Below are 21,574 nucleotides of genomic sequence, written 5' to 3' on the forward strand. Positions count from 1 at the left end.
CGAGTTTCATTTTTGGAATTGCAATACCGAAATACAATAAACTCTCCTACAGTCTTCTAATTTATTGAGAGGCATCTGTACTATTATAAATACACAGTAATGCTAAATCTATGACCGCGGCTCCTTTCTCCGGCTGCGGAAGCCAACTATCCAACCAGGAGACTGCTTCAATATGTATTGCTCAAACGGCGTCCAATGATTGTGCAGATTATTGCGGTTGACAACGTTGCCATGGAAGCTGTTTTAAGCGTAAAAACCTCCACGTTCTCACCCCAAATTCGTCTCGGTTTCGACCTGACAGTGGTTTGATTTTACCTTCACCACTTAGTTTCGTCTGTATTTTACTTAAAACACAACTCGTTTTCGTCGTTAAAGTACTTACTCGCCCACTCGTGCGAAATGCTAACTAGCTGGCTAGCCAACGTTAGCACGTCGAGCTAATCTTCTTGAGTGGATAATCCTCCTCTCTCTTCTTACAACGATGAACCTTCAATGTTAGCAGCGGCTTGTGACTGACGAATGGACCGACTGGTTCCCCGCATTTGTGGCCGGATAAACATCTAGTTTGGCGGCTTGTCCTGTTATTTCCTCCGGAGTCAGGAGTCGCCCCAAATAAAGATGGAGATTAATCTAAATCGAGTTGATTATATCCAGGTAAATCCCTTCTCTGTCTCTTCTCTTTGTCAGCATCGTGTTGATGTTTCAGAATTTTTAACTATTATACGAATGTCACACTGGTTGTTTTACGTGAGTTTCCTCCAAACAAACAATTCTTGTCACGTACAGGTTGGTGTGACGTCCCAAAAAACAATGAGACTGCTGCCAGTACTTGGAAAAAAGGCAACCCAGAAGGTATCATCGATGAATAGTACTGTCTTTCAAAGTGATCATTTTATGTTCTTAAACGAATGAAGCATCAAAATAATGTGTTTTCGTGTTATTATTGTTGCAGGTAGCTGTAGCTGACCAAGATGGCATCTTGACATGTTTCGGAATGAAGAAGGGCGAGGCAGTAGTGAGAGGATTTTCCATTCAAGCAATGCCGTATTTGTGTCCATATTTTGTTGCTAACACAAGTCCATGTGTCATAGCCCGTTTTCAAAACACTACCGGGGCAGAAAATATCCCGAATGGACCTGGGCGGAGTGGCGGGAACGCCGCAGGAGAAGATCTTCGTCTGTTCTGGATCTCAAGTGCGAGGATTCACCAAGAAGGGCAAACAGTTCCTCACCTTTGACGCCAACCTCACCGAGAGCATCAACGCCATGTAGGAAGCAACTCCGTCAAGGTTCTAGAATATGGCTGGGGAATTTATGACTCGTGGGAAACACGTACAAAAACATCGAATCCAAACAATAGTTGCTACTGGAGAAATAGTCCTCACAGCTCTCTTAAGACAATCGCAAGGTATCCCAATGTGGGTTTTGTAGTTTCTAATGCAAGCTACTACCAAAATGATAAACATACAGCAGATCCTCAGAACTTCTCGGAATTCATTCAAAAAACGAAAATGAAAAAACAAAACGTAAAAATCCCAAATCATGGTGAGTTTTTTTTAATTTTGCGCTCTTTCTCAAACAACACGAAGCTGCCAAAGCCTTGTATAAATAGGAAAGCAGCACTGTAATGGTGTCCCTCAGTGATACATCTTGATTGAAGAACAAGCTTTGTATGTCAGGGAGGAGCTAAGTTTAGCCTGGGTCGTTAGCACAAATTACAGTCTTTGCTGGAAGTAAATGAGCATTTGTGGTGCATTTCGTTGAAGTCAAATCATCTCGAAGCCATTTCTTTTCAAGGGTTGTGTTGTAAGATATGTTTGAAATGAGAATCAACTGTTATGGGGATCATAGTTTGTGGTATATGTATGGCTTGAATTATTAATAGGGGACATTACTCGCACTCGCGATGCTCATTCGACAAGAGCAGTTGCAAACGGATGGATGTATTGTTACGTAAATACCCGGTCCACTCCCGGGTCCCCACCCATGTTGTACTTTCCCACGCAGGCACGTGACCGGCGCTGACCTCTTTGTGTGCGCCAGCTACATCTACAACCACTACTGCGACTGCAAGGACCAGGACTACTTCCTGTCTGGGGACAAGATCAACGACATCGTCTGTTTGACCTCGGAGAAGCTGGCTTGCCCCGTCCCGGTGCTGGCGTGTCAAGATCGTGTTCTCAGGGTGCTGCAGGTAGAAAAAGCGTTTTGCTAGTCCTGATTGTCCAATACTTAAATAATACAGTTTTCGCGTGTATTTAAAATCCTTCAGGGATCTGAGCTGGCCTATGAAGCAGAAGTGCCTGGACCGCCGTCTGTACTCGAACGCTACAACAAAGATGGAGGCAAGTTAGTCCCCCTTTGTTCATATTTCCAAACAATTGTGCCTCTTATTAATTGTTCTATTTTACAGCAGTGTCTTAACTTATTTTACAGCAGTGTCTTAATCACCCGAATTAGGAGTTTTTCGAGAATGGTACTCTTGCTCGGACATTTTTTATCTACGTTTTTGCTTTGAAAATGAAGATGCGAGCGCTCGATGGTGGCAGCAAGCTCGACTCAAACTAAACAAAAACCAAAGAGAATTACATGTTGCATATTTCAAACAACCACACAACTTTGACCTGCAAGGCAAAGTGCCATAGACGGGCTAATGCATAGCATCAATGCCATGGTATTATAACACTTTATGCAGCAGATATTTGAACACAAACGCTGCATCAACGCATGTAGACAGACAATAGACCAGTACACAGTCATAATTCTTTAGCCTCTTTAATCATGCCTGCTGGGCATTTACAATGTCAAGAGCCCTGTGATGTTTGTTGCATGAATTTAGATATCTTTGTCATGAAATTTGTACATTTAAATGAATTTAGTTCTACTTACTTTTATTCATTTATTGTATTATTTGTGAAATACTTCACTATATACAAGATGATTAAATATAAAAATGTCTTTCACGCCCCAAAAAAACAATGAATAAACTAATTCATTATGAATAATACAAATTAAAAATGAGCGTGAATTATGATGCATTTCCTTTTTAAAATTGACTATTTTACATCCGCATTTTAACTATTTTATGCTTTAACCTCATTTACGAATAACCTGTCTGACTTCAAAAATCAAATGTGGCCCATGAGCAAAAACTTTGCCCATGTTTGTCCTGCTTTAGGTTTTCATTGCGTTGAAGGCTTGCATGAGTCTAAATTCCAAGTTCTAACTTTTGGAGTATATTTTAAAAAAGGCAATCAGATTTCATATGGAAAATGGATGGATCGGAATGACAGACGGACATGATGCGGCATTTCACACTGCATTGTATTTTGTGAAGTTGGAGCCCGAGTGAATTGTGGGAACTGTGACTCATTCTGTCGCAGGAGAGGATGTCCTGTACGGGACGACGGACGGCAAAATCGGCCTGATTCAGATCGGTGAGAGTGTGGCGGCAATTAAATGGGAGATTGACAACGACAAAAGGAAAGGCGGTACGGTACTATACTGTTTGTGTTCTGAATCTCATGCGCGGGTGTACCTAATAAAGTGACCCGTGATGCTGTGCTCCGTCCAGGTATTCTCTGCCTCGACGCCTACGACATCACCGGCGACGGCGTGAGCGACGTCCTGGTGGGCCGCGACGACGGCACGGTGGCCGTTTACGGTTTTGACAGCGCCAGCGAGCCCACGCTACGCTTTGAGCATGTGAGGGGGGGGGGTCTTTAAAACTAGACTTGATACGAGTCGGCATGTAACCATCGGCTTTTAATTTCCTTCCTTTACCTTACACAGGCCTTGTCCGAAAGCGTAACCTCCATCCAGGGAGGCTGCGTCGGAAAGGAATCCTATGACGAGGTCTTGACGGCTACCTACACAGGTGACATCACTATTGGACATGCTTTTTTTTTTTTTTTTTAAGCCGCTCTCCCACTTGAGCATCCCGGCATAGTTGGCGCACCTCCTGTTCCCTGCACACACACCCCCAAACAAATATAAAGCAGTCTTTGCCGCACTTTTAAAGCCACGCACCTGCTTCAGCATAGATTTGGCGCGCCTCCCCACCCCAAGCCCCCATACGACATCCCTGTACTCCACAAGCTTCCAAACACTCAAAAAAGTCCAAACTTAGGCGGTTTACAGCCAATAAAGGCATTATCTGTAACCATGCACACATGACATCCATGCTAGTTCAGCCTAAACTGAAGGCAGTTGAGTAAATATGAGTAATTACACATCCATCCATCATCAAGTTATGTCCGTGCATGTAGAAAAATGACTCCTTGTAGCCCATCAATCATAAAGTGTGTCCTAGCCGACCAATGAACACATTTTGGGTCTGTCGCGTGTCTTTCCAGGTTGGGTGACAGGTCTGACCACAGAGCCCCAAAAGGCTGAAGGGGGTGCTGGAGAAGAGGTCAGGATGAGTAAAGAGACTCAGTCCAAAGTGGAAGCCCTCAGGTAACCACAACCGTTGACGACGTTGGTCCCCCGTGCGAGGCGCGCAAACGTGAGCTTTTATTTATTTTTGAATTCATTTGAATCGCAGGGCCGAGGTGGAGCAGCTCCAGGTGAAAGTTCAGCTGGGCCGCGAGCAGTACCAGCAGACGTCGCTGTCCAAGACTGCCGTCACCGTGGTGCCCGCTTTCAGCATCAACGACAAGTTCACGCTGTGCCAGGATGACGCCAGCTACAGCCTCATGCTGGAGGTGCAGACGGCCATCGACAACCTGCTGCTCCAGGTAAGTGCTGCCTTAAAAGGGACATTGCATGATTTTATTTTATCTTTCCTCACAATTTCCAACACTTCTCAGGTGTCTTAATAAAATGCCTCTGACATTCTTCTGTTAAAATACTATACAGACAGGATAAAGAATTACAATTTCACAAACTTGCGAGCCGAATGCTAACACACGATGCAAAATGCTATAGATGGGCTAACAAAACTGGCGTCGATGTTGTGGTTATTATAACCCTTTAAGCTGCGGCTATTTGAATACAAACTGTTACTTCAGCAGGGGGGTGGCGGGATGTTCATTCACAGCGATCTTACATTCGCGTACGCTCGGCCCGCAAGTCGGCCCTTCCGGAAAGAACCGAGGTTCTCAAGCGCCCATCGAAATAGCACCAGAAGTGCGTATGTACTTTCGTCTTTAATTTCACACTTGATGGGTGAACAGCCACTCCAGAGATCCAACTATTTGTAAGCAACCCATAAAAAGTCAATTTTCCATAATATGTCCCTGTTTCTTGCAGAGCGACGTCCCCATCGACCTGCTGGATGTGGACAACAACTCGGCGGTGGTCAGCTTCAGCGAGTGCGACTCTGAGGTGAGCCAAGACCTCACTGTGTTCTTTTTCTCTCTCTCGCTCTCTCTCTCTCGCTCTATCACTCACTCACTCTCTCCCCCTCTTCCCCCAGCAGCCGAATGGCAACTTCCTGTTGGCCACTTACAGGTGTCAAGCTAACACCACCAGACTGGAGCTCAAGGTAAGTAGTGTCTCTGTAATCGGCGCCTAATACAAGTCATGTATACAGTGGACCCGATGTGAGTGGCAAACATTTGTAAATAATGACATCTCCTTAAAAAAAAAGTCATAATTGCCTGTATTGAGTTTAAATTCCTCAAATATACCTAAAGTATGAGCCTAAGACACTCATATAATTTCAGATTAAAATTTGTGTTCCCAGCTATATTGTTGTTCATTGTTTGTGCCCTTGCTATATCACAGATTCTTTTTTGGGTGAGTGTATCGCTGTCACGGAAATTTCCCACAATATCGCAGAACTTTGTGGTTTCTAGCGATCGTTTATTTGTTTTATTTTTTATTTTTTACCTTACAATACTTACAGTACTGCCCTCGTATGACGGATTGGAGAGCCACCGTCGCATATGCACTTTTCAGCTGTTTTTTGAACATTTAACCAGGAGCTGCTGTGCCACAGCTCACGCTCGGACACTCACATCCAGACTCGCCAAGGTCACGCGCCACCCCCACCAGGTGCCTCCTCTTAAAGGCGCATGCATATACGCAGACACTACAATACAATCAAACAGTATTTTCTATATATTTTGTTTTCTTATGGTTTTCGTGTGTTCAAAGACTTTTACAATGTGTTCAAAACTTTTATTTTAATACGTTTAAATGTTGAAAGTGTATTTAATGGTTAAAACTTTAAAAAAAATCTATAGAATAATAATGCAGAATGTATATGGTCTCTCTATGTTGTGTATTTTCAACCCTTGAGGGTGGATCTGGTACATATCCCCCACGATAAACGGGGGTTCATTCGATATATATATATATATATATATATATATATATATATATATATATATATATATATATACACACACACACACACTACCATTCGGGGTCACTTAAAAATTTTAAATGATATTTTGGGGGGCAGAAATTCCGAGAAGATAACATTAATTTAATCAGAAATACAGTCTATACATGGATACTGTATTTCTAAGTGACCCCCAGACGGTTTTGTGTTTATCTATACAACGGTGTGTTTGCATGGAGATCTGAGATTGTCTGGGTGACCCCCAAACTTTAGAAAGGCAGTATATATGTTTTGTAGGTAAGGTCCATCGAGGGGCAGTACGGCACCTTGCAGGCTTACGTGACCCACAGACTGCAGCCCAAGACGTGTCAGGTTCGCCAGTATCACATCAAACCTCTGTCTCTTCACCAGCGCACACACAACATCGACCACGACAGGTGACTTTCCACCCCAGACCGTAAATCATCATCTTCTTATTAAAACAATGTGAGCTAACCTTACGATCCTGTGTATTCTGTGTTGTGGATCCAGACCCATGAACAGGCTGTGTCTGGTGGGACAGTTCAGTTTCGCAGAGATCCACTCATGGGTGGTCTTCTGTCTGCCGGAGGTGCCGGAAAAGACGCCAGCTGGAGAGAGCGTCTCCTTTTACTTCCTCAACACCTTCCTGGGTACGCAGCTGCACGCCACCTACAGGTCAGCTCCTGTACTACAAGCTGAAATTGTACCATGTTACCATACTTTCTTTTTCATATGCATTTCTTCCTAAAAAAAACAAACAATTCATCCAAAATCGACAGCGCGTATTATACGTTTGTTCATCGGTATAAGGAAAATGAAAAAATGTTGTTACATTGTATAGACGTATACTGTTACCTAAGAGTTGTGAAAAGTGTACTTTCATGCCAATATGATATGTAATGTCTAATGTTACAAATTTATATATAATACAGTAAATTTTCACTGCTCACCGAGAATCATGACGGCAGAAATGTACTGTCAACAGTACTATTAAAATGTTATACTTACCATCATTGACCATTGATTTGAGTTGATCACCGTCTTTGTTATTTGCTAATATAAGAACTTGAGTAGAAATACAATGTGAGGAAGCAATGCTAACGTCAGTTTATGCACACAGAGCAGAATATTTATTTAAAAAACCTAATAAAATAGAGAGTACTTCATGTTTTGAGCACGGATTACCAGCAAATCGATGGTGCATATTATACATGGGTAGAAGGCAATTCCTGATTTTGCGGCGGTCAATTTTTTTTTTGGGGGGGGGGGGGGGGTATTATACTTATACTTGATTTTCAAAATCCAATAGTCGTTGACATCACAACTTCATTAGGCATTTGATATCCTTGAGTTTAGCATATCAAACTGTTAACATTTTAGCTTCCTTGATGGACTTTCAATCTAGTACTTGACATAACCACATGAGGCAGCTAGCTGTTGGCATAGCAATTGGTAGCATGCTGTCATTTCATTCTCCTCCTTGGGCTTTCAATGTAGTACTTGACATACCCACATTAGGTAGGTCGACTTTAGCATGGCAACTGTTAGCATGTTAGCATTTGATTTTAAGAGATTTTATTTGACTTGACATAACCACATGAGATTAGTCATTTGATGTGCTGGATGTTAGCATAGCAACTGTGGCATGTTAATATTTTATCCTCCTCGTTAGGGTTTCAATATAGCACCTGGCGCAAGCACATATGTCGGATGTTAGCATAGCAAGGGGTATTATATGTTAGCATTTTATCCTCCTTCTCAGGGTTTCAATATAGTACTTAATAATCACACATGCTGGATGTTAGCATAGCAATTGCTTGCATTTTATTGATATCCCCAAAATATCACCTGACATCAGAACCTCAGTAGGCTTTGGATAGGTTGCATGTTAGAACAACTGTTATCACACTAGTATTTTATCCTTGTTAGGTTTTTAATAGAGTACTTGACATATATTAAACACTTAGGGCGTTTGTCAAGCTAGATGTTAGCATAGTGACTGGTAGAATGTTAGCATTAGCATTTTAGCATTTATTAGTATTTATTCCAATGAAGTGGTGCTTGTATTTTTTCTTTCCCAGCAAAGGGGAGGGTCACTTTAGGTCGGACAACATCTCCACCATCTCCATCCTGAGCGACGTCCTCTCCAAAGAGGCCACCAAACGCAAAATCAACCTGAACATTTCATACGGTGGGCTGCAGGTGGATTATTATTCGTCCGTTGTGGTGGGGTTTACGAGTTAAAGGTGCTGGTGCTCCTCTGCAGATATCAACGATGACTCTGTGAGCCACACCCTCAAGATGATCCACCCGAAACTGGAGTACCAGCTTGTCCTGGCGAGAAAAGTTCAGCTCATTGATGCTCTGAAAGTAAGTCCAAAAATAACTTGATTTTAGCTAGTTATCCGCCTCGGTAGCAAGTCTATTGTATTTATTATTAAACGACTGGATGGATGGATGCCTGAGGGAGCTGAGCAAGGAGCGTAGTCAACGTGGAGCCCGGAGGAGATGTGGAGAGGAGGTACCGCTGACGGAAAGTTTTAGCAGTTTTGAAACCGTGACCTGTTTGAAACCGCAGTATACCTTGAAATCGGTAACCGGCTCATGCCTAGCTGCTTGTCAAGTTAAATTCTAATTGCTCATCTTTTGATGGTTTAGGAGCTCCAGCTTCACGAGGGCAACGCCGACTTTCTCATCTTGGAATATCGCAGCATCCTGGACGAGTCGGCCAATCTGCTGGAGGAGTACAAGAGGCAGCCGGCGCACCTGGAGAGGCTTTACGGTGAGACTTTATCATTTACATACTTTTTTTATCCTTCATTGATGTTGTTTTTCCTTCCTCCCTGCAGGCATGATCACAGACCTCTTCATCGATAAGTTCAAGTTCAAAGGACAGAATGTGAAAGCCAAAGTGTCGTCGCTCTTGGAGATCCTGGATAGTTACGATTTAAATTCATTATTAGACTTTTTCAATGAGGCTTAATCATGTGAGATAGTTTTATATTTTGTGTGTATATTTAAGCAATTGTGATTGTTTCTCTTTATAGATGTGAACTCATGTCACTCCCATGTATGATGTAATATATTATTTTCATACTACTTGGTGTGATGAATAAACTACTATATTGATGGTTTTTTTTGCATACTTTAAATGATAAATAAGGCACAGTAATTTAACTATTCTACCACTACACTACTTTATTTTTATTAGCTGCACAACTTTATTTTTTAAATCAGATTAAACAATTCCATGAATTATGACATTGTGAAATGTGTGTGCTTAATGGTTGAAAAACATCTTTATTATAATTCAAACATTTTTATTTTGTTCAATTATGAATTCACTATATACTATTCTTGTTACTGGAAGTTTTTAGTTTTTTTTTTTGTTTTTTTTATAAATTGTTTTCACTCATTCATGTTGTACAGACTCCTCTTCCTGGCACTCAAACCAGTTTCACATTTTCCTATCAATTTTAGTGTCGTTTAAGCCACAGTGTCCCTATTTTAACCTTGTTAACATTGTTTCTTCTTTCTTTTGCCCACTACCTACCCTATGAACTTTAATATTATTTTAAATCTAATACAAATGTCCGTCACATACGATTGCATTTCAATTGCGAACCGGTATTGAATAAGTAATCAAATGGCTTGTCCCCGCTCGGCTGCCGTCGATGTGCGTACGTCACCCAAACGGCGAGCGGTGATTGGTCCGTTTCAATCCTCGCGGGCTGCTTGAATGAGAGAAAAGCAAGTGCAGGGACGAGCGAATAGAGTGTGGCAGGCAACTCATAAAGGCAGCAGCGGGCGGCGAGTCACCTTGTCTTGCAGGTTGGTGGGACTTCCAAACTATGGCGCCCTGGAAAGTGTTCACAGACATTTGAAACGACAGCGTTGCTCGTGTTGTGGCTTTCTTGCCTCCCCCGAGTACTTGTTGCTCTTTCAACTGCTTGGGTTTCGGTTGCTTACGGCGCAGTTGTCTCGCTTGTAACGTTAAACTCTGTGTTGTCTTTGATATCGCTGCAAAAAAAAAAAAGAAAAAAAAGGGGGGGAAAGAGAGCAACGGCTGCACTTAACTGCTAGTTTTAGGGGTGCAGGAGCGGAGGCCAAGTCGAAGCATGTCGGGCGCAAGTCGTAGCCGAACCAGCGAGCTCCACAACCAGGAGAACACGCAGGCAAGACTGCGAGGCTCGCTGAAGCCCCGGTCGGCCGCCGCGGAGAACCAGGAGAACGTTCCGCCGCAGCCGGCGGCCCCCAGGACCGTGCTGGGGGCCCTGCATAACAACCAGACGAGCCAGCGCGCCCTCAAGCAGGTCAGTTGGGCTCGCCGATCCCTTGTTGTAGCCTGGCTAGCCAGTTAGCTTGCGTGCTAAGCGAGATGTGCTAAATATAGCGTTTTCTTCTGTTGCTGTAGTTTTTTATTTTATTAATTTTTTATTTTTTAAATAATTTTTGGAGGCAACGCTGTTACACCAATGCGCTCAAATCAAATTGACTGTTTAACTCTTACACGGTGATGGTTATTAACGTCAAAATGCGTTTCGTAGTTGCCCGAGCCGATTAATTAACCTTAACCGGTTTGTCCGCCATTTTAAGAACTTCACCGTTTAACTTTGCAGTATAAAGTATTTTTAAGTTACAAAAAAAAAAAAAAAAATTAAGTGTTGAATTTCAAAAGCAGACCATCAATGCCACTCTTATTTTAAAAATGCATTAAATGCCTATTTTATTTTTTAAATTAAACTTAAGTTTAGATTTTGACCCCTTTTTTAATAAGCCCTAAATTATACTTGTACAAACTATGGTCTTAAAGTGAGCAGGACGCGTATTGATCACCATGCATTCTTTTCCCAATGTCATATTAGAACAATCAATGCTTCTAATTTTGTTTTTTCAGTCCAAAATTGTTGAAATGGTAAACTATAATAGTCTAGTGTTTTAAAATGGACTGCATCACTTTGACACAATGCAATTTTAACTTAACATTTCATTTTTCATTTTTAGAACGGTTACATTAATGTTAATTTTTTTTTAAATCACAAGGCCCTTAAAGTGAAATATTTGTAGAATTTTATTTCTTTTTTTGAACAGTGATCTCTTCATGGCCCAGAAAGCAGAGAATACGTTGTCATAACTATAGAATGGATGATGTACAAAAGAAAAAGTAGTCATGAGAACACTAGAACTACTAAAAACTTATTTCGATAGATTACGTCAACCCAAAATGAGCATTGAATTCTCACCAAATGGCTGGCAAGCAAGTGAAAACACAACAAGGAAGATTTACAAAGTCTGTGTGCTTCTAAAGTGCTACGCGTCAGAACAGGAGCAACAATATGAGCGTTGCTCTTATGCTAAATTCTGCTTCACAGGAATCCTCACAGCCCCTGCCCTTGAAAAATGAAGACTTCTGCAAAGTCTCCAAGCCGCCCGCCTTCCAGATACACGTGGACCCGCCCTCCGACGCCTGTGTCAAGAAGCAGTGCGACGGTGGCGCCGCCGTCAAGGTCCAAGAGCTCCCAGAGGACTCTCCGCTGAAGATAGACCATGCCGTCGCCCGTCTGCGCCAGCCTCTGGCCACACTCGACATCCCCGTGGCGCCCATGGACATCAGTTTTGGTAGGTTGCTTGACCGAAAGTGTTCAAAATTATGCTTTCCCGTGCGCTACGTCACTCACGTGGGATTTCCCTTCCAAGGCTCTCCCATGGACATGTCCGTGGTCGAGGGCGAGGAGAAGACTTTCGATGTCACGGAGGTGCCCGAATATGCCGCAGAGATTCACACCTATTTGAGGGAAATGGAGGTGAGACGTTGCACGGCGGCCCTACTGCCTGTTGCACATCCAGAGGATGAGTCCAGTCAGTTTTATCAAGGTCGCTCACCTGATCCCCTGGAATTTAGCTGATTACGGTAATGTTTATCTATGCCAGCGGGACGTAGTGACAGGCAGAATAACTAATTGCTCTTCCACTAAATGGCAGAAGGTCCAGTTAACCTCTTTAGTTGCCTCCTGCTGTTATTTCATCAGAATAATAGTTTGGTGTTGAGACTGAGGTTTCACACAATACATTTGGGAGTCCTGTAAATTGCTGAACATTTTGGAGCCCCTTGTTTTAAATGACACAGCTGAACGGCTCCACAGGTCAAGTGCCAGCCCCGATCGGGCTACATGAGGAAGCAGCCCGACATCACCAGCAGCATGCGTGCCATCCTGGTGGATTGGCTGGTCGAGGTGGGCGAGGAGTACAAGCTCCAGAGCGAGACTCTCTATCTGGCCGTCAATTACATCGACCGCTTCCTGTCGTCCATGTCGGTGCTGCGCGGCAAGTTGCAGCTGGTGGGCACCGCTGCCATGCTGCTGGCCTCGTAAGTTGAGTTTCGTCACCCCTGGCCGTTATCGCTGTCACGTAACGTCGCTTTTCCCACACGTGCGCGCAGCAAATTCGAGGAGATCTATCCCCCGGAGGTGTCGGAGTTTGTCTACATCACGGACGACACCTACACAAAGAAGCAGGTGTTGAGGATGGAGCAGCTGGTGCTCAAAGTGCTCTCCTTTGACCTGGCGGCGCCCACCATCAACCAGTTCCTCACTCAGTACTTCCTGCACCATGCTGCCAGCAAGCAGGTGGAGAGCCTCGCCATGGTGAGCGCCAAATGGCCGCGGAAATGATTAAGTGTCATTTTAGTACAAAAGGTTGAAGCAAAATGTACCTCAGGGATTGTTTTTCAGACTTTTGTCACTGTAAACTAGTTGTTTGTCTTAACACGGTATTGTGATAAAGCATTGGTCGAATAAGAATTAAATGGATACATTTTCGCAGAGCTCTGGGGCTGCCACATCGGGCAATATTGCGCTCTGCTCTCGACCCAAATTAACATCAAGTGTAATTGCCAGCGTCGCGTGACCAAAGCAGGATAGCCGGCCACCTGTGAATGCTGCAGGTTGGTGGTCGACCCCGTAGTTCTATTTATCGCAGCATATGCGGGGAACCTGATTTCTGGGGTTGGTTGTGACATGAGGTTGGTTTCCCCCCCCCCCCCCACCACCACCACCCTTTCTTAATGTTAATGACTGGTTTTGATTGCAAAATGTTGTCATCAGGGTTTCCTTACCCTTTTTAAGACTTGGAAAATCCTTTTAACAGGCCTAAGTAAAGATTTCCATAAATCTGTGCAGCCAGAAAACTTGAGGCAAGACTTTATATTTGTTTAAATTATATTTAAGTAATTGTGGCTTGTTTATGCAGAATTTCACTTGGGTCTATGTAGATAGACATTAAAAATCAACTGCTTTTGAATAACATTTCCCCTGGAACTAAGGTTGCCATTACCACCTTTTTGCAATGGTAATTGCATAAAAAGATGAATGGGACAAAAGTTAGAAACTGTATCAAAATTAGCCAAATGCACAGAAAATGAGTTATTTTTTTATTTTTTTTGGTGGGCGAAGGAAGCAGTTATGTGATTGTTTTGATTTTGTCCACAGTATCTTGGTGAGCTCAGCTTGGTGGATTCTGACCCCTTCCTGAAGTACCGTCCTTCCCAGACTGCCGCCGCCGCCTACATCCTGGCCAACAGCACCGTCACTGGTGCATCATGGGTATGTTTAGCGTTGAAAATAAATCAATTTCCGCTGCTGTGGCACAAGTGTGACGCGACACTCTTGTTGCAGCCCAAATCTCTGGTAGAAAAGACGGGCTACACCCTGAGCCAGCTGAGGCCATGTGTGGAGGACCTTCACCGGGTGTACCTGAACGCACCGCAGCATGCACAGCAGTCAGTCAGGGAGAAGTACAAGACTTCAAAGTAAGAATGAATGCCACGCACGTGATTGGTTTAATAATTCAAATGTGACCTATACAATTTTTTCCTCTCCAGGCATCATGAAGTTTCTGCCATTGAGCCTCCAACCACTCTGCAATTTGACTAAACACCCTTTGACTTTTTTTGTACTTCCTGTCACTTGTCTTTTTCCTTGTGGCCTTTCCTTGAAGTACTGTCTTTTTCCTTTTTTTTTTTTTTTTTTTTTTAAATCCCCTGATGTTCATAGTGTTTTAATCTGGTTTTAAAATCAGACCCATGTGTAAATACAAGAGGTTCCCCCCACTCCAGGGTCGTTTTTATGCCCAAGCAGTTGTCATTGCTGGGTTGTTGCTTTTTCCTAAGTCAACCTAGTTGGTTTAAAGCATGTGGGTTTTGCATATTAAACGTGTTTGTCAGACATGGAGTCAGTTGTCGTTACATTTGGGTGACTGACAAGAGTTCGTCGGGTCACCTTCCAGCACTGTAAAATAAGGCTCTTGTAAATAAAATCCACTTTAAAGCTCATGTATGGCCTACAAATTCTGTTTTAACCACAGGGGGGCAGCAAAGGATCGCTTTAAATCCATCTAGAGACCCAAGAAAGTTGAAAACTGTAAGAGTGGTGTCTTTAGACTCATTTGGAGAAGGTAATGCTCCTTTTTAAAACTTAACTGGGCTGTTAAACTGTTTTAGTAACATTTTGTTCCTTTAGTACAGCTTCATAAATATGACGGGGAGGCAATTGTTGATGTCAACTTCCAGTTTTATCTACTGTGAAGCTCTCAAATCAAACAAGTGCAGGCTCCAGATGAAGCGTCGACGTTATTTGCGTAGTTGCTTAAATCGCTCAATTCAAAAGCCATAAATGCAGTTTGTGGACAACGCTATGCGCTGGGGTGCATTGTCAGAATACTTCAAATCAAAACTAATCTGCATAATTGCAGTCTCCAGAAATGTAAGGGGTTGTGCAGTCTTGAATTCCTAATGAAGTCTAAAACTGAGTCCCAATCAAAACTGTAATGCAGTATTGCTAAAGCTATGCAGTCGGCCATATGGTTGAATCCTTCAAAAATCAAGTCTGGGAGGGAATACTGCAGTCTGCTGCAGATTAGGTTGAACCCCTCAAAAAAAAAAAAAAATTTTTCAAATTGGTGTTCAAAGGGGAATTTAGGGTTTCAAAAGACTGTTTAAAGAGATTGGTTTTGAAACCCAATTAGTAAGAACCAGTGATGACAAAACATGAAATGTACATTTGACAACACATCACCGATCTATTTATTAGATTGGGACTGCAGAGAGGAAAAAATGACTAACGTAAAGCCGAAGAACCTTGTGCACAGGAAGGTCTCGTTAGAGAACACCTGCGCAACAATACAAACTCTTTGGATTTATTCCTTTTTTTTTTTTTTTCTTTTTTTTTTTTTCAAAGGCTACCGTGAATGTAACACAATTGTGTTCTGTTATTGCATCTCTTATTTCCAATAAGCGGCAGATCTGTGACTCATTTTCTGTGCTGTTAGAGATGCACGTCCCCATTTCTACGTTCTCTCCTATCGGGCAAGAATAAGCTTTTGGGATGAAATTCCCATGGATTTGACCTATAAAACCCTACACTTCTTTTGATTGGACTGAGGCCTACTGTGTAGACGGTTAAAACGTCAAAGTATTGCATGATCAGGAGCCGGAATTTTCCCCAAATTTTGAGGTGGAATTGTGAATTTTGTGTGTGACTTGTTTTTTTGTCGAGCGTAAAACGAACTGGAAAATGTCCAGGAACCACAAAACAGTCCACCTCACCAAAGACAAACGCTTGCTCATTGTTATGCTAACAAACCTCAAAATTTTGTGACTCTAAAGGCTACCATGAATGTAACTAAATTACATAATAAATGTAAATAAGTTTGGGGGTTTGTTAGCCTTTTTTTATTTACCTGAGAATTTTGAACTCTGAACTGAAGTCTCTGGACGCGGTTGGGACTCAGAAGTTTTGGCACGACTTTAGAGGCATATTTTCTTGAGAATTTTGATAGCATTCTGAATTTTGTGCTTGAATTTGACCAAATGAAAGCGCATTTTCCATATCCATAACTGTCAGCATAAGTTTAAAAAGAAAAAAAACTAATACAATTTTGTTCGTAGGACTTGTATTATTGTTCCGTTCACCTTCAAGTTGTATTTGGTCACGTTTCCTGATTGATGTGCCTTTTGTAGTTGCTGAATGTAATTAATAAAGTATGGTAACTTGTAATTGTAATTAAGTAATCAGGAAGTTATTTTGTAAAGGAATGATCAGTAATCAAATTACCTTTTCACGGTAACTGTGACGACACTAGAAACTATTAAAAGGGCTGTAAAGCGTGAAAACAACAAAACAGTCTACCTCGAGTCAAAATAACATCCACAGAAAAATTTAACTGCTCACTGAACTGAGGTCTTGTGATGGTGGTTGGAACGCCAAAGTACCATGTGACTCTCGAGGTGTATTTAAAAAAATAAAAATAAACTTCTTGATGAGATTGTAAAGTTCATGCTTGAAAAAGCATTTTTTTTTTAACATTCTAAACTCATTCACTGCCAGCCATTTTCAAAGCAGTTCCCCATATTGACGGCTCTTTTCAAGCATTTTAACTATTGTATTGAGTATTGTGTTCTGTGACAACAAAAGAAAGACTAGACACTTCTTTCACCAGAAAATAAATAAATAAATACAACCCCAATTCCAATGAAGTTGGGACATTGTGTTAAACATAAATAAAAACAGAATCCAATGATTTGCAAATCATGTTCAACCTATATATAATTACACTACAAAGACAAGATATTTAATGTTCAAACTGATCAACTTTATTGTTTTTAGCAAATAATCATTAACTTGGAATTTTATGGCTGCAACACGTTCCAAAAAAGCTGGGACAGGGTCATGTTTACCACTGTGTTACATCACCTTTTCTTTTAACAACATTCAATAAATGTTTGCGAACTGAGTTCACTCATTGTTGAAGCTTTGTAGGTGGAATTAGTTCCCATTCTTGCTAGATGTACAGCTTCGGCTGTTCAGCAGTCCGGGGTCTCCGTTGTCGTATTTTACGCTTCATAATGCGCCACACGTTTTCAATGGGAGACAGGTCTGGACTGGAGGCAGGCCAGTCTAGTACCCGCACTCTTTTACTACGAAGCCACGCTGTTGTAACACGTGCAGAATGTGGTTTGGCATTGTCTTGCTGAAATAAGCAGGGGCGTCCATGAAAAAGACGTTGCTTGGATGGCAGCATATGCCTTCACAGATGTGTAAGTTACCCATGCCATTGGCACTAACACAGCCCCATACCATCACAGATGCTGGCTTTTGAACTTTGCGTCCATAACAGTCCGGATGGTTCTTTTCCTCTTTGGCCCGGAGGACACGACGCCCACAATTTCCAAAAACAATTTGAACTGTGGACTTGTCGGACCACAGAACACTTTTCCACTTTGCATCAGTCCATCTTAGATGAGCTCGGGCCCAGAGAAGCCGGCGGCCTTTCTGGGTGTTGTTGATAAATGGCTTTTGCTTTGCACAGTTTTAAGTTGCACTTACGGATGTCGCGCCGAACTGTATTTACTGACATTGGTTTTCTGAAGTGTTCCTGAGCCCACGCGGTGATATCCTTTACACATTGATGTCGGTTTTTGATGCAGTGCCGCCTGAGGGATCGAAGGTCACGGGCATTCAATGTTGGTTTTCGGCCTTGCCGCTGACATGCAGTGATTTCTCCAGATTCTCTGAACCTTTTGATGATATTATGGACCGTAGATGATGAAATCCCTCAATTCCTTGCAATTGCACATTGAGGAACATTGCCCCTTAACTGTTGGACTCTTTTCTCACGCACTTGTTCACAAAGAGGTGAACCTCGCCCCATGTTTGCTTGTGAATGACTGAGCAATTCAGGGAAGCTCCTTTTCTACCCAATCATGGCACCCACCTGTTCCCAATGAGCCTGTTCACCTGTGGGATGTTCCAAACAGCTGTTTGATGAGCATTCCTCCACTTTCTCAGTCTTTTTTGCCACCTGTCGCAGCTTTTTTGGAACGTGTTGCAGCCATAAAATTAATAATTATTTGCTAAAAACAATAAAGTCAGTTTGAACATTAAATATCTTGTCTTTGTAGTGTATTCAATTCAATATAGGTTGAGCATGATTTGCAAATCATTGTATTCTGTTTTTATTTGTTTAACACAACGTCCCAACTTCATTGGAATTGGGGTTGTAAATAAAATAAAATTTAAAAAAACAAAAGCAAAAAAAAATAATCTAGCTTTTTCTGTTCTTTAGTCATCAGTAATAGAACGTTGATTGAAAGCGGAGACTGTTAGCTTTTTCTGAAAAGAAACGTCACACAGAACAATGACTTTGACGTTCATACTTTTGTTGTTGTAACACCTCAACACTATAAAAACAACAAAATAAAGACTCAAGACGGCTTTTGATGGCAAAATAGTAATTTATTTATCGATACACAACTAAGAAACACACCGTGAGCGACGCTGACTCATTGTCAGCGGGTTCTTTTTTTTACATGCAATTTGTCATCTATTCAACGAACCGTGTCATCTTTTCTCACGATTGCGACACACACTTTATACCATACATACTCTGTTCAAGTGTCAGGTGCCTAAACTTGTCCGACGTCCAATGTGTTGGCACCTCTGTCCCTCATAATTGACGTGCCAAGCCGAAATATACAGTATACCCCGGCTTATTTATCTTCGGCTCAAAAGCTGCGCTGATCTCAAATGCAAAGCGATGCAATGCCACCATCTACCGCTGTATGTTAGTCATTGCAGTGGTTTACAAACCTGAATTTCACAGACAGGCTGGGCGAAACATACTCTACTAATATATACGTTACTGGCAGTGAACGATTAGTTGAACATCCACGGCAGTTAATAATTGGACAGTCATACAAGTGCAAAATGTTTTAAAAAATAAAAATAAAAGTCAAAGAGTCTCGCATTGTATGTTGCCGAACCCCAAAGTTGTACAACTTCAAATGTGCATTTGACCCCCAAAATGAAGATACAATTTTGACTTTTACCATCATTGTCTTTGCATGTGAACTGAGGATGAATGATGGAAAAATAACAAACATTTTGCTGTGATCTTTTTCAGGGTTCCAGTGACGTGCCTGTGCCTCCTCCTCCTCCTCCTTGCTTCCTTCCTTCCTTACCTAACTTGTCAGGCAGAGTGAGACGGGAGCACAAGGAGGGGGACACAGCTGCAGGGGGAAAAAAAATAGGGAACGTCCATTTCAATCATGGAGACGGACGGGAATTTCATCACCTAGCGCTCGGGTACCTGTCGGAATGTCCTCTGCGCGCAATCCCTGAGAAGTTTGTATTTTTTTCCTTCTTTTTAGGGAGGGCGTGTGTCTCGCCTCCATGCCGGCCCCCCGTAAATTCCTCCTGGCGTCCACGACGCTGCCCCTGCAGCTGGACTGGGGATGGAACGTGAGCGTGTACCTGGCGATGCTGCTGGGGCTGCTGGGGCTCATCATGCTGCTGCTGTGGATGCTCATCAAGCAGCTGCGCCACTCGGTGGGCAAAGCCACGCTGCAGCTGGCCAGATCCTTCCGACAGCTCCCCGGCAACACTTCCAACGCCGCCGCCGCCTCGGATCAGGAGCTCCGGCATGTGCTGTGAACGGATTCTCCTCGTGGACTGATGGAAGGAAAATAACAAATGTGATGGACTTGCCCTAAAAGGACATCTACATGCTGTGTTCTGCCTGATTGCAGCTATGTTCTCCTCATTATTATTATTATTATAATTATTGTTAAAAAAAAAAAAGCTTGACGATGACCACAGTGTTTCCCCTTGGACATCTGGAAGTGGTCGAAAACTTTTTCCAGCCATATTTTTTCCTCTTCTCTTCTTTTTTAATGTTTTTTAAAATGTATTATTATTTATTTATTTTTATATAGAACATGCATTTTGTGATTCTATTGTTGGTTAATAAAACGAACAGTCGGTCACATTAAGCCATTAACATTTGTTGTTAGTTAAAAAAAACACACAACAAACACAATGGAAATACTAAAAAAAAAGGAGAAGAAAATATAAAAGAGAAAAATTTAAATATGATTATGACATGAATTTATTTTATTTTTTTTGAGGAAAAAAGTGGGGAAAACGACTTATATTTAACCATCCTATTGTATTACAGGTCAAATTGGTATGACTTTTGTACATTCAGTATTTTACACACACACATCACACACACACACTGATATATATATACAATCCCAATTCCAATGAAGTTGGGACGTTGTGTTAAACATAAATAAAAACAGAATACAATGATTTGCAAATTATTTTTCGACCTATATTTAGCTGAATACACTACAAAGACAAGATTTGCAAATCATTGTATTCAGTTTTTATTTATGATGAACACATCCCAACTTCATTGGAATTATATATATATATATATATATATATATATATATATATATATATATATATATATATAGTAATTTCTCGTGTATAATGCGCACACACCAAATTTGACCTCAAAATTCGGTGGTCGGACTAGTTAGCACGTCTGCCTCACAGTTCTGAGGACCGGGGTTCAATCCCCGGCCCCGCCTGTGTGGAGTTTGCATGTTCTTCCCGTGCCTGCGTGGGTTTTCTCCGGGGACTCCGGTTTCCTCCCACATCCCGAAAACATGCATGGTAGGTTAATTGACAACTCCTAAATGGATTAATTGGAGACTCTAAATTGCCCGTAGGTGTGAATGTGATTGCGAATGGTTGTTTGTTTCTATGTGCCCTGCGATTGGCTGGCAACCAGTTCAGGGTGTACCCCGCCTGCTGCCCGATGATAGCTGGGATAGGCTCCAGCACGCCCGCCACCCTAGTGAGGAGAAGCGGCTCAGAAAATGGATGGATGGATGGATAGACTACAAAAAAAAAAAATGAATCTAGTCGCGAGAAGATGAGGCTCAGGAGGCCTGAGGATGGAGGACAGAATTTACTGCAAGTCGGTCACTCAACGGGCTCAAGCGTGAATACGTCTGTGGCTCGGAAATACCACAACTAAGCCTCAATACTAACTCCTTTTTTTTTTTCAGCATAATATTTCGTAATATTTCTACATTAACCTGTAATGTAATTTAGCCCCAGAAAAAGATTGTATTACAGGTACAAGACTTTAAGTACAGGACCTTTTACCCCCCTTTATAATATTACAAACAAATCTTTTCACAACATTACTTTGGCTTTATTGTCATGACATTCCCCCCCCCCTTTATTTTTAAAAAAATATAATTTGGACTTGGTAACTTTATCGGATGATTCACAACAATAAAGATGACCATACGATAGCGTGGCTTGTATTTCTCCGTCTCATTTTAATGTGAAGTGAAGCCACCCGGTGATAATTGTATGAATAGCTACATGAAATTACAATGGAGCAT

The 21,574-nt window shown here is 42.0% G+C and overlaps 2 protein-coding genes across 4 annotated transcripts; both read left to right on the plus strand.

The window, feature by feature from the left end:
• The first annotated feature begins 136 nt into the window (after positions 1-136).
• Positions 137-9,522, plus strand: bbs7 (Bardet-Biedl syndrome 7). Of its 2 annotated transcripts, none has more exons than XM_061685822.1 (19): positions 137-654; positions 787-852; positions 953-1,015; positions 1,092-1,267; positions 2,007-2,193; positions 2,272-2,344; positions 3,383-3,490; positions 3,574-3,704; positions 3,792-3,876; positions 4,355-4,457; positions 4,546-4,738; positions 5,253-5,327; positions 5,419-5,487; positions 6,589-6,728; positions 6,823-6,987; positions 8,394-8,503; positions 8,579-8,682; positions 8,971-9,094; positions 9,162-9,522. In XM_061685822.1, the coding sequence occupies exons 1-19, from the start codon at positions 619-621 to the stop codon at positions 9,293-9,295; spliced, it is 2,142 nt and encodes a 713-aa protein (XP_061541806.1). In that variant the 5' UTR covers positions 137-618; the 3' UTR covers positions 9,296-9,522. The 2 variants fall into 2 exon arrangements, with proteins under 2 accessions (XP_061541806.1, XP_061541807.1); XM_061685823.1 differs by having other exon boundaries at positions 5,422-5,487.
• Positions 9,523-10,065: 543 nt separating this feature from the next.
• ccna2 (cyclin A2) lies at positions 10,066-14,627 on the plus strand. 2 transcript variants are annotated; one of them, XM_061685827.1, is made up of 9 exons: positions 10,066-10,143; positions 10,402-10,625; positions 11,685-11,931; positions 12,010-12,116; positions 12,456-12,679; positions 12,752-12,956; positions 13,800-13,913; positions 13,986-14,119; positions 14,192-14,627. In XM_061685827.1, exons 2-9 carry the CDS (start codon positions 10,431-10,433, stop codon positions 14,241-14,243), a joined length of 1,278 nt encoding a protein of 425 aa, XP_061541811.1. In that variant the 5' UTR covers positions 10,066-10,143; positions 10,402-10,430; the 3' UTR covers positions 14,244-14,627. The 2 variants fall into 2 exon arrangements, with proteins under 2 accessions (XP_061541811.1, XP_061541810.1); XM_061685826.1 differs by having other exon boundaries at positions 10,067-10,625.
• The last annotated feature ends 6,947 nt before the right edge of the window (positions 14,628-21,574 follow it).

Source organism: Phycodurus eques, chromosome 9, assembly GCF_024500275.1.
Source record: "Phycodurus eques isolate BA_2022a chromosome 9, UOR_Pequ_1.1, whole genome shotgun sequence".
NCBI classification, from domain to species: domain Eukaryota; kingdom Metazoa; phylum Chordata; class Actinopteri; order Syngnathiformes; family Syngnathidae; genus Phycodurus; species Phycodurus eques.

Excerpts from the sequence above, each read along its gene's own strand:
- bbs7 (XM_061685822.1), top strand. The coding sequence starts at position 619 with ATGGAGATTAATCTAAATCGAGTTGATTATATCCAG. Across the intron at positions 853-952 it reads GAAAAAAGGCAACCCAGAAG|GTAGCTGTAGCTGACCAAGA; the intron begins GTATCATCGATG and ends TTATTGTTGCAG. Across the intron at positions 1,268-2,006 it reads ACCGAGAGCATCAACGCCAT|GCACGTGACCGGCGCTGACC; the intron begins GTAGGAAGCAAC and ends TTTCCCACGCAG.
- ccna2 (XM_061685827.1), top strand. The coding sequence starts at position 10,431 with ATGTCGGGCGCAAGTCGTAGCCGAACCAGCGAGCTCCACAACCAGGAG. Across the intron at positions 11,932-12,009 it reads GCCCATGGACATCAGTTTTG|GCTCTCCCATGGACATGTCC; the intron begins GTAGGTTGCTTG and ends TTCCCTTCCAAG. Across the intron at positions 12,957-13,799 it reads AGGTGGAGAGCCTCGCCATG|TATCTTGGTGAGCTCAGCTT; the intron begins GTGAGCGCCAAA and ends TTTTGTCCACAG.